At 44.8% G+C, this 12,500-nt stretch overlaps 1 protein-coding gene across 2 annotated transcripts in view; it reads left to right on the forward strand.

The window, feature by feature from the left end:
• LOC110492210 (plexin-A1) overlaps nucleotides 1–12,500 on the forward strand; it is a 305,959-nt gene that overhangs the window by 189,391 nt on the left and 104,068 nt on the right. For both annotated transcript variants that reach the window (XM_036947177.1, XM_036947176.1), the window contains exons 7-8: nucleotides 1–57; nucleotides 4,812–4,911. The exon at nucleotides 1–57 is cut by the window's left edge and continues 97 nt beyond it. In XM_036947177.1, the coding sequence (XP_036803072.1) occupies nucleotides 1–57; nucleotides 4,812–4,911 (157 nt within the window). The remainder of the gene's footprint in view (nucleotides 58–4,811; nucleotides 4,912–12,500) is intronic.

Raw genomic sequence — 12,500 nt, forward strand, 5'->3', positions numbered from 1 at the left:
GCATCTACTGCCTGTCCCCTTCCACACGAGAGGTCGCCCCCATCACACGCAACCAGGGTGAGACATTTAGCCACAGCATCCTCATGCTGCTATTTGCTAGTAATATAACCCAGTTACACTGTGTGTGAACAGCATTGGATTATTTGTCTGTGTGTAGATTGTGTTGTACTGACGTACTGTCACTCTTTCTTGGGGACAAACGTACTGTGAAGCTGTTAGGGCTGGGTTCCGGATAGAACCAAACAGCTCTCTATGCTTGCTTCATATTTGACACCTCTAAAGGTTCTATATAGAACTCTTTTGTAGAGTTCTTTGATCAGAACCCCAGGAGTTCTTCTTCACTGAACCACAACTGGTTCCATATAGAACCCTTAGGTTCCATATAGGGTTCTATATGGAACCAATTTCAGTTCTATATAGAACCTTTGGGCTTGCTATATATGAAGCAAGACTTGAACCCTTTTTGGTTCTATTTAGAACCTTTTTTTCTAAGAATGTACCATATTTAACTACAGTTGAAGTCGGAAGTTTACAAATTTCTTGTTAACAAACTATAGTTTTGGCAAGTCGGTTAGGACATCTACTTTGTGCATGACACAAGTAATTTTTCCAACAATTGTTTACAGACAGATTATTTCACTTATAATCCACTGTATCACAATTCCAGTGGGTTAGAAGTTTACATACACTAAGTTGACTGCCTTTAAACAGCTTGGAAAATTCCAGAAAATGAAATGACTGCAACACTCAACACTATACACGTCAGCTAGTACAGCGACTGAAATGACTGCAACACTCAACACTATCCACGTCAGCTAGTACAGCGACTGAAATGACTGCAACACTCAACACTATCCACGTCAGCTAGTACAGTGACTGAAATGACTGCAACACTCAACACTATCCACGTCAGCTAGTACAGTGACTGAAATGACTGCAACACTCAACAAAGAGCTGCAGTTAGTTTCAGAGTAGGTGGCAAGGAATAAGTTAGCCCTAAATATTTCTAAAACTAAAAGCATTGTATTTGGGACAAATCATTCACTAAACCCTAAGCCTCAACTACATCTCCTAATGAATAATGTGTAAATTGAGCAAGTTGAGATGACTAAACTGCTTGGAGTAACCCTGGATTGTACACTGTCATGGTCAACACATATTGATGCAGTAGTAGCTAAGATGGGGAGAAGTCTGTCCATAATAAAGCTCTGTTCTGCCTTCTTAACATCACTATCAACAATGCAGTTGTTTTGTCACACCTTGACTACTGTTCAGTGGTGTGTTCAGGTGCCACAAAGAGCGTCTTAGGAAAATTGCAGTTGGCTCAGAACAGGGCAGCACAGCTGGACCTTAAAAGTACACAGAGAGCTAACATGAATTATTTACATGACAGACTATGGGAGGCACACATAGAGCCATGACTACATGGAACTACATTCCACATCAGGTAACTGATGCAAGCAGTTGAATCAGATTGATAAAAACAGGTACAAAATACACTTTATGGCACAGCAGGGACTTTGAAGAGACACACACTAAAGTATAGCCACATGCATAGGCACACATTGTGATATTGTTGAATGGTGGTAGTAAACATGTTGTATTGTAGATACAGTATGTAGTGGTGTAATAATGTTAATGTTATATGATGTCCTGTTTTCTCTTTCATTGATGTAAGTGCTTTAATATGTTTGGAGCCCAGGAAGAGTAGCTGCTGCCTTGGCAGGAACTAATGGGGATCCATAATAAACCCCAGGAAGAGTAGCTGCTGCCTTGGCAGGAACTAATAGGGATCCATAATAAACCCCAGGAAGAGTAGCTGCTGCCTTGGCAGGAACTAATGGGGATCCGTAATAAACCCCAGGAAGAGTAGCTGCTGTCTTGGCAGAAACTATTGGGGATCCATAATAAACCCCAGGAAGAGTAGCTGCTGCCTTGGCAGGAACTAATGGGGATCCGTAATAAGTCCCAGGAAGAGTAGCTGCTGCCTTGGCAGGAACTAATGGGGACCCATAATAAACCCCAGGAAGAGTAGAGTAGCTGCTGCCTTGGCAGGAACTAATGGAGATCCATTATAAACCCCAGGAAGAGTAGCTGCTGCCTTGGCAGGAACTAATGGGGATCCATAATAAACCCCAGGAGGAGTAGCTGCTGCCTTGGCAGGAACTAATGGGGATCTGTAATAAACCCCAGGAGGAGTAGCGGCTGCCTTGGCAGGAACTAATGGGGATCCATAATAAACCCCAGGAGGAGTAGCTGCTGCCTTGGCAGGAACTAATGGGGATCCGTAATAAACCCCAGGAGGAGTAGCTGCTGCCTTGGCAGGAACTAATGGGGATCCATAATAAACCCAAGGAGGAGTAGCTGCTGCCTTGGCAGGAACTAATGGGGATCCGTAATAAACCCCAGGAAGAGTAGCTGCTGCCTTGGCAGGAACTAATGGGGATCCATAATAAACCCCAGGAAGAGTAGCTGCTGCCTTGGCAGGAACTAATGGGGATCCATAATAAACCCCAGGAAGAGTAGCTGCTGTCTTGGCAGAAACTATTGGGGATCCATAATAAACCCCAGGAAGAGTAGCTGCTGCCTTGGCAGGAACTAATGGGGATCCGTAATAAGTCCCAGGAAGAGTAGCTGCTGCCTTGGCAGGAACTAATGGGGACCCATAATAAACCCCAGGAAGAGTAGAGTAGCTGCTGCCTTGGCAGGAACTAATGGAGATCCATTATAAACCCCAGGAAGAGTAGCTGCTGCCTTGGCAGGAACTAATGGGGATCCATAATAAACCCCAGGAGGAGTAGCTGCTGCCTTGGCAGGAACTAATGGGGATCTGTAATAAACCCCAGGAAGAGTAGCTGCTGCCTTGGCAGGAACTAATGGGGATCCATAATAAACCCCAGGAAGAGTATCTGCTGCCTTGGCAGGAACTAATGGGGACCCATAATAAACCCCAGGAGGAATAGCTGCTGCCTTGGCAGGAACTAATGGGGACCCATAATAAACCCCAGGAAGAGTAGCTGCTGCCTTGGCAGGAACTAATGGGAATCCGTAATAAGTCCCAGGAAGAGTAGCTGCTGCCTTGGCAGGAACTAATGGGGATCCATAATAAATAATAATATAAATACTAATTACAAACGTAGCTAGCTAATACAACTGGTAGCAGTGATGGTGTAAGCTTAGATAAACATGTTGTTTGTGCAATGGTATCTTCTAAATCAGAAAGGAATAGGCGAAGAATGAATATGTTAGCTAGCTGCTCGTCGAACATGCCAGTCAAGCTCTTCCACACCGATCTCAACAAACCATTTCTGTATGGACCTCGCTTTGTGCACGGGGGACATTGTCATTTTGAAACAGGAGAGACCTTCCCCAAACTGTTGCCAGTTGGAAGCACAGAATTGTCTAGAATGTCATTGTACACTGTTACGTTAAAATTTCCCTTCACTGGAACTAAGGGGCCTAACACGAACCATGAGAACCAGCCCCAGACTATTATTGCTCCTTCACCAAACTTTACAGTTGGCAATATGCATACGGGCAGGTAGCATTCTCCTGGCATCTTCCAAACCCAGATTCGTCCTGTCGGACTGCCAGATGGTGAAGTGTGATTCATCACTCCAGAGAACACGTTTCCACTGCTACAATTGCGGCGAGCTTTACACCACTCCAGCCAACGCTTGGCATTGCACATGGTAATCATAGTCTTATGTGCAGCTGCTCGGCCATGGAAACCCATTTCATAAAGCTCCTGACGAACAGTTCTTGTGCTGACGTTGCTTCCAGAGGCAGTTTGTAACTCGCCAGTGAGCGTTGCAACCGAGGACAGAGGACACGCTATGCGCTTCAGCACTCGGCGGTCCCGTTCTGTGAGCTTGTGTGGCCTACCACTTCTCGGCTGAGCCGTTGATGCTCCTAGACATTTCCACTTCACAATAACAGCACTTACAGTTGACTGGGGCAGCTCTAGCGGGGCAGAAATGTGACAATCCCACTTGCTGGAAAGGTGGCATCCTATGACGGTGTCACGTTGAAAGTTACTGAGCTCTTCAGTAAGGCCATTCTACTGACAATGTTTGTCTATGGAGATTGCATGGCTGTGTGCTCGATCTTGTACACCTGTCAGCAACGGGTGTGGCTGAAACAGCCGAAGCCACAAATTTGAAGGGGTCTTCACGTACGTTTGTATATACAGTATACTGTACAAGAGGAAAGAAAATATGCAATGTAACATCTATTTAGAGTCACCTGGAAACACTGACCAACACTTTGGTTCCTACCTTGTCAATAATTCCTCCCTGGTTTATGTATTTGTTGTCATGTCAAACCCCAATGTATTCAAGATGCTGTCCACTATATTCCAATTATAGAATTAGATTCATGTGGAAATTAAAATAATAGTAAAGGAAATGCAGATTCATTTTTTTGTTTGACATTAGATTGAACAGTATAAAACAATCAGAATGGAGAAAGACCCATTGAAATCACTTATAATGTATGTGTTGCCACCCTGAGGTCATGAGCTACTCATAAAGCCTATTTAGAACTTGTATTATTCAAACATGTAAAATACCATCGAATATGGTCATGCTGTCAAAAATATGAAAAATATTGTGAAAGATTTATTGGCCTTATCGCCCAGTTCTGAAAGCTGTATCTGACTGTACCTCTTTCTAGGGACAAGTGTACTGTGAAGCTGTATCTGACTGTACCTCTCTCTAGGGGACAAGCGTACTGTGAAGCTGTATCTGACTGTACCTCTCTCTAGGGGACAAGCGTACTGTGAAGCTGTATCTGACTGTACCTCTTTCTAGGGGACAAGCGTACTGTGAAGCTGTATCTGAAGTCTAAGGAGACAGGGAAGAAGTTTGCCAGTGTGGACTTTGTCTTCTACAACTGCAGTGTGCACCAATCGTAAGTTCCGCTTTACGTAATTCTGTGTGTGTGTGTGTGTGTGAGAGAGAAAGAGAGATAGAGAAAGAGAGAAAGATACCCTCTCCTCTCTGCTCTCCAGTGCTTGTTACTGCTGATGAGATCAGACTCTTAATGTCATTTCCTTAATAACTTGGAGCTCCTCTGATGTCATTGATAAGGTTTTACTACACTGAGTTATGTTCCTTTCCTTCTGAGATCTCTTTTCCTCCCTTCCTCCACACCACTCTCTCCACATTTTGGCTTGAGGCTGTCAGCCCCTGTATCTATCCCACCATCCCTAACTCTGCCTTTCACTGAACACATACAATACCAGTCAAAAGTTTGGAAACACCTACTCATTCCTGGGTTTTTCTTTATTTTGGGCTATTTTCTACATTGCATAATAATACTGAAGACATCAAAACTATTAAATAACACATATGGAATCATGTAGTGACCAAAAAAGTGTTTAAACAAATCAAAATAGTTTTTATATTTGAGATTCTTCAAATTAGCCACCCTTTGCCTTGATGACAGCTTTGCACACTCTTGGTATTCTCTCAACCAGCTTCATGAGGTAGTCACCTGGAATGTATTTCAGTTAACAGGTGTGCTTTGTTAAAAGTTAATTTGTGGAATTTCTTTCCTTCTTAATGCATTTGAGCCAGTCAGTTGTGTTATGACAAGGTAGGGGTGGTATACAGAAGATCGCCCTATTTGGTAAAAGACCGAGTCCATATTATGGCAAGAACAGCTCAAATAAGCAAAGAAAAAATATAGTCCATCATTACTTTAAATCATGATGGTCAGTCAATACGGAAAATTTCAAGAACTTTGAAGGTTTCTTCAAGTGCATTCACAAAAACCATTAAGCACTATGATGAAACTGTCTCTCATGAGGACCGCCACAGGAAAGGAATACCCAGAGTTACCTCTGCTGCAGAGGATAAGTTCATTAGAGTTAAGTGCACCTCAGATTGCATCCCAAATAATTGCTTCAGAGTTCAAATAACTGACACATCTCAACATCAACTGTTCAGAGGAGACTGCCTGAATCAGGCCTTCATGGTCGAATTCCTGCAAAGAAACCAGTACTAAAGAACACCAATAATAAGAAGAGACTTGCTTGGGCCAAGAAACAAGAGCAATGGACATTAGACCGGTGGAAATCTGTCCTTTGGTCTGATGAGTCCAACTGTGAGATTTTTGGTTCCAACTGCTTTGTCTTTGTGAGATGCATAGTAGGTTAACGGATGATCTCCGCATGTGTGGTTCCCACAGTGAAGCATGGAAGAGGAGGTATGATGGTGCCAGGGTGCTTTGCTGGTGACACTGTCAGTGATTTATTTAGAATTCAAGGTACACTTAACCAGCATGGCTACCACAGAATTTTGCAGAGATACGCCATCCCATCTGGTTTGCGCTTAGTGGGACTATCATTTGTTTTTCAACAGGACAATGACTAAACACACCTCCATTCTGTGTAAGGGCTACATGACCAAGAAGCAGAGTGATGGAGTGCTGCATCAGATGACCTGGCCTCCACAATCACCCGACCTCAACCCAATTGAGATGGTTTGGGATGAGTTGGATCGCAGAGTGAAGGAAAAGCAGCAAACAAATGCTCAGCATATGTGGGAACTCCTTCAAGACTGCTGGAAAAGCATTCCAGGTGAAGCTGGTTGATAGAATCCCAAGAGTGTGCAAAGCTGTCATCAAGGCAAAAAGTGGCTACTTTGAAGAATCTAAAATCTAAAATATATTTTTATTTATTTAACAGTTTTGGTAACTACATGATTCCATATGTGTTATTTCATAGTTGTGATATCTTCACTATTATTCCACAATGTAGAAAATAGTACAAAATAAAGAAAAACCCTTGAATGAGTAGGTGTGTCCAAACTTTTGACTGGTTCTGTATGTATGGTCTAAAGACCGCCATCTTCCCTCTCACCCATTTCCCACCCCATTACTATATATTTAATATCTCCCTCTTCCTCTTCCTTCCCCATTCTCTAGCTTTCTGTCTCATCCTCTTTCCCCCATGTCTCTCTCCCTCTCCTCTCCTCCCCTCTAACTCTCCTCTTCCCCTCATTCTCTCCCTCTCCTCCCCTTTAACTCTCCTTTACCCCCCCCATTCTCTCCCTCTCCTCCCCTCTAACTCTCCTCTACCCCTCATTCTCTCCCTCTCTTCCCCTCTAACTCTCCTCTACCCCCTCATTCTCTCGCTCTCCTCCCCTCTAATTCTCCTCTACCCCCTCATTCTCTCCCTCTCCTCCCCTCTAACTCTCCTCTTCCCCCTCATTCTCTCCCTCTTCTCTCCTCTACCCCCCATTCTCTCCCTCTCCTCCCCACTAACTCTCCTCTTCCTCCTCATTCTCTCCCTCTCCTCCCCTCTAACTCTCCTCTACCCCCTCATTCTCTCCCTCTTCTCACCTCTACCCCCCCATTCTCTCCCTCTTCTCCCCTCTAACTCTCCTCTACACCCCCCCCATTCTCTCCCTCTCCTTCCCTCTAACTCTCCTCTTCCCCCCACATTCTCTCCCTCTCCTCCCCACTAACTTGCTTCTTCCCCCTCATTCTCCCCCTCTCCTCCCCTCTCCCTCTCCCTCTCCTCCCCTCTAACTCTCCTCTACCCCTCATTCTCTCCCTCTCCTCCCCTCTAACTGTCCTCTACCCCTTCATTCTCTCGCTCTCGCTCTCCTCCCCTCTAACTCTCCTCTACCCCTCATTCTCTCCCTCTCCTCTCCTCCCCTCTAACTCTCCTCTTCCCCTCATTCTCTCCCTCTCCTCCCCTCAAACTCTCCTCTACCCCCCCATTCTCTCCCTCTCCTCCCCTCTAACTCTCCTCTACCCCTCATTCTCTCCCTCTCTTCCCCTCTTAACTATCCTCTACCCCCTCATTCTCTCCCTCTCCTCCCCACTAACTCTCCTCTTCCTCCTCATTCTCTCCCTCTCCTCCCCTCTAACTCTCCTCTTCCCCCTCATTCTCTCCCTCTTCTCTCCTCTACCCCCCATTCTCTCCCTCTCCTCCCCACTAACTCTCCTCTTCCTCCTCATTCTCTCCCTCTCCTCCCCTCTAACTCTCCTCTACCCCCTCATTCTCTCCCTCTTCTCGCCTCTACCCCCCCATTCTCTCCCTCTTCTCCCCTCTAACTCTCCTCTACCCCCCCCATTCTCTCCCTCTCCTTCCCTCTAACTCTCCTCTTCCCCCCACATTCTCTCCCTCTCCTCCCTTCTTCCTCTCCCCTTCCTTTCCTGCTCTCCCTTTCTCTCTTATTTCTTGTTGGTCCTCTCTCCTTCTGGTCCAGATGTTCCTCTCTGCTCTTATTTATCAAACTGTTTTTTTCCCTGGCCTCTGCTCTGTGAGCTGCATACATTAGCACAGCAATATTATACTAATTAGCTGGCCTGGCGCCCCATTACAGCTGGACATAATGGAGAGTGTATGTAAAGTGTTCACCTGGACCTCTTATCAAGGCCCGATTCAACGTCTTTGAACCTAGAGGATGTGTGATTATATATGGGCCTCTGTAATGTGTGGGTGTGCGCTGTCTACCATGTGTTTGTGAGGGACTGTGTGTGTGTGTGTGTGTGTGTGTGTGTGTGTGTGTGTGTGTGTGTGTGTGTGTGTGTGTGTGTGTGTGTGTGTGTGTGTGTGTGTGTGTGTGTGTGTGTGTGTGTGTGTGTGTGTGTATGTGTGTGCGTGCCCTCGTGTGTGTGTGCATGAGGACTGGTTAAGCTCTCTCACCATGCCTCTCTCATTGAATAAGCAGGCATAGTGAGGTCTTTGATGTGCTGTATGCAACACAGCCCATCAGGACATTACAGTACACTACAGTCTAGTTTTAACAACCCAGCCTTGTCAGCCACATAGAACCCACGTGATCCCCTGAACTACTCCCCTCCTGACCTCTGAACCCCGACCCCAGCGTGTGTAGACTGCCAGTGGGCCGGGTGTGCCAACGGGGCTGCTGTGCAATAAAAAGCTTTCCTCAGAGGTGACGGGCATGGTGGGCGGAGAGGGCACTCTACTTGGCAAGGCACATTTTTCCGCCAGCTATTTACATACACAGTAACAATATTAGAGTTTTGCATTTAAAAGACTGCCGGAATAGTTTAATTTAGCGTGTGAGGGACTGAATGTATTTTTAATGAGAGGAGCGAGGAGGAAAAGAGGGGGAGGGGAGAAAACAAGTGAAGGAGAGATGGATTGTGCCCTTTGTGTTGGGGATAATGCATCCACAGAGCTAAAAGGTTAGCGCCTCAGCCAAACCACAGCGCCTATTAGAATATAAAAAGAATGAGGAAATTCATGCAGGATTCACAGCCTTGAAAAGGCCCCACTCATGGAAGGCAGAGAGCCCTGAGACAGGCTCTCGTAGGCGGGCTGGGTGTTCACTTCATCTCCCTGCTGTCCGTGTTCAGGAAGCTTCTCTGAAAATCTACTTCACCAAGCTACCACTTACTTCACACTGGAAGAAATTAAGCTACACTACCGCTATCCTTTAGAAGAATACAGTTGAATTAACCAAAGTTAAAAAGTAGTTTGCTACATTCAAACTGCTTAATGAAAAATGATCAGATGTACATCTGAAATGTCAAATACAAATTGCAAGAACAGATCACTTTGAGGTCATTTGTTAACAGAATGTGTCATTTAGCCTATTAAACACAATAATGACGTTTCAAGTGAGAGTTAGGCAGGTCTGATGCTGAAAAGACAGGAAATGATTGCCCACTTCTGTCACGCCCTGACCTTAGTTACTGTATCTTTGTTTTCTTTCTTATTTTGGTTAGGTCAGGGTGTGACGAGGGTGGTTGGTTTAGTGTTTGTCTTGTCAATGTGAAGTTGCCGGTCAGCACTCGTGTCTTATAGCGTCACGCTCATTTAGTTGTTTTGTTAGTTTGTTTACTGTTCTTCGTGTAAATAAAGAAGAGTGTATTCTAATCACACTGTGCCTTGGTCTCGTCGTTATGACGAACGTGACAACTTCACCCATATTAGTAGTGTTATTATTTGAAAGCAGTGTGTAGTTCCAGTAGTTAGCTACACCACTACATGGCAAGAAAGTAAAACTCTACCTAGATTTTATTTTAGTTCAACTACCACCAAGCTACTGCAAAATGTAGTTAAATGACTAGTTGACCTACATGTAGTCCACTACTCCCCAACATGGCTGCCTGCTACTGGCCTGGTGCTTCTTGAACCACCTGTTGTAACAGGACAAGAACATTGGGCTTCAACATTCTGGTAACATTCTACCAATGTAAAGAATGGTTTGGATGGGAAGAAGGTATCCACTCTCACTTCAATCATCCCAATTGTCTTTTCAATCTAACACTCACTTTGTTCTGAACATAGAGTATCTATCACAGAACAACACCCTGTAGGTGTTAGGTTGAAAACAACTAGAGATACACAGTGATACACCTGATAGATGTTCTGAGTTGTTATGTTGGAGGTAGAGGGGAGAAGCTGAGTTTACTGTTGCCCAGGTTTGGGTGTGATATTTGCAGGCAGCAGAGGGTAAGTGATGGGGCTCTGGTCCTGGCAGGGTGCCACTCCACTTGGCAGTACTGAGTCTAATAGACGATATGTCTGAATCCCTTGCTTACACCTCTCCTCTACCGTTTCTCTCATTTACCTCTGCCTTTCCTCCTGAAGCAGGCAGAACAAAGGAAACATTCACCCAGCTCCTGAATAGGCACTATAGCAACAATAAAGCATGTTTGGAATTTCAGCAGAAACAAGCAAAGCTTTAATTAAACCCATTTATTTTTCATTTGACTAGGCAAGTCAGTTAGGACCAAATTCTCATTTACAGTGACGATCTACACAGACCAAACCCGGACCGCTCTACGCTAATTGTGCGCCGCCCTATGGGACTCCCAATCACGGCTGGTTGTGATACAACCTGGATTTGAACTAGGGTGTCTGTAGTGACGCCTCTAGCACTGAGATGCAGTACCTTGGACAGCTGCGCCACTTGGGAGCCCGATAGGGTGGGGCACAATTGGCCCAGTGTCGTCCGGGTTTGGCCGGTGTAGGCCTTCATTGTAAATAAGAATTTGTTCTTAACTGACAAATATCATAAATAAATAAATAAAATCGGATCATTATATCAATGTATCTGTTTACTGATAGTGATATGAAGTCAACTTTAACAGTGGGAAATGGTAGATCTACTGTAGGTCTACTGTATGCATACTTAAATACATCTATTCTGTATTTGATTAAGTAATAATGTATGCTTTTGGGTGGTCTGCTTAGCAGACAGGAAACATTGACTAGTTTGCAGTAGCAGCCCCAGAGCACGACAGAGGCTTTGATTTCCTGCTGTAGGACATACACATCTCCCAGTGTGGCGCTAAGAATCAGCAGGGTTCAAAGGGCATTGCCCCCTTCTCTGTCTGCATCTGGCTGGGATCGATAGACCCAGATGTCTGGAGGTAATACCCCTCAGAAGCAAACAAATAGCAGGCTGTTAGCGTAGCACAAATCCACCCTCTCTCTCTCTCTCTCTCTCTCTCTCTCTCTCTGTCTCTCTCTGTCTCTCTCTGTCTCGTACTCTCTCGCTCTCTCTCTGTCTCTCTCTGTCTCATACTTTCTCTCGCTCTCTGTCTCTCTCTCTGTCTTTTTCTCTCTCACTTCCTCCCCATAGTAACACACATACAGGAATCGATTATAGACTTTATCCCGTAGAGCTAGGATGGTAGTGGGTCCTGCTCATTATAGTAGTGTGGAGCTGTGCTACACATGCCTCATTCTGTCACTGGAATACGGGAGTAAGAGGCACGTTAAAGGGCTTTGTAGAACTCATAAAGATTTTTGAGAAATCAATGTGTTTATGTGGGGCGAAGCGGAGTGGATTCAAACTAATGCATGTATTTTATTTTATCCTCTATTTTACTCTCCTGTAGCTATAACAACCTTGTTGAGGCTGCTGGTAATCTATGTTCATTTATGCTTTCTGAACTAAGGAAAAAAACAGGCTTATCTGGGCCTTGCAGCTTATTTGAATATAAGCCTTTGAACATGTTGAATAGGAAGGAGGAGTATATCGATCTAGACATTTTCCTCTCTATGGTTATTTTACTCTCTGTTGGAGACATGGCAACTGGAAGATGAAAACTTTGCTGTGTTCTGCTCTGTTCGGTTCTGTTTGGTTCTGCTCTGTTCGGTTCTGCTCTGTTCTGTTCTGCTCTGTTCTGCTCACACCAATCTGTGGCTCACACAGCGTTTGACCGAGCAGCCCTACCCTACTATACTGTTAGCTCCAAGGGTCAATAATAAAAATGAGTTCGGAACACGGAGAAACACACATTCTTCCTGAAGTAAGATAATTACTCTACTGAAGTGACTTTAAACGTTTGAGGGAGATGACCTCAGGTGTTGAATCACCTTATACAGGCTGTTGGTTTACCCTAGTGTTTGTGATGGAGGATGGAACAGCCAGCCTCAGAGGCAGGGTTGGTTCTGAACATCTATTCTAAAGGCTGATTGATCCATTAACTGAGGCAAGTGTTTCATTAGGCATCTACCCGTGTCCTGGAAGGCTGTGTTGTATTCTAATGTTGCTTCTAAA

The sequence above is a fragment of the Oncorhynchus mykiss genome, chromosome 16 (genome assembly GCF_013265735.2).
Source record: "Oncorhynchus mykiss isolate Arlee chromosome 16, USDA_OmykA_1.1, whole genome shotgun sequence".
Taxonomy (NCBI): domain Eukaryota; kingdom Metazoa; phylum Chordata; class Actinopteri; order Salmoniformes; family Salmonidae; genus Oncorhynchus; species Oncorhynchus mykiss.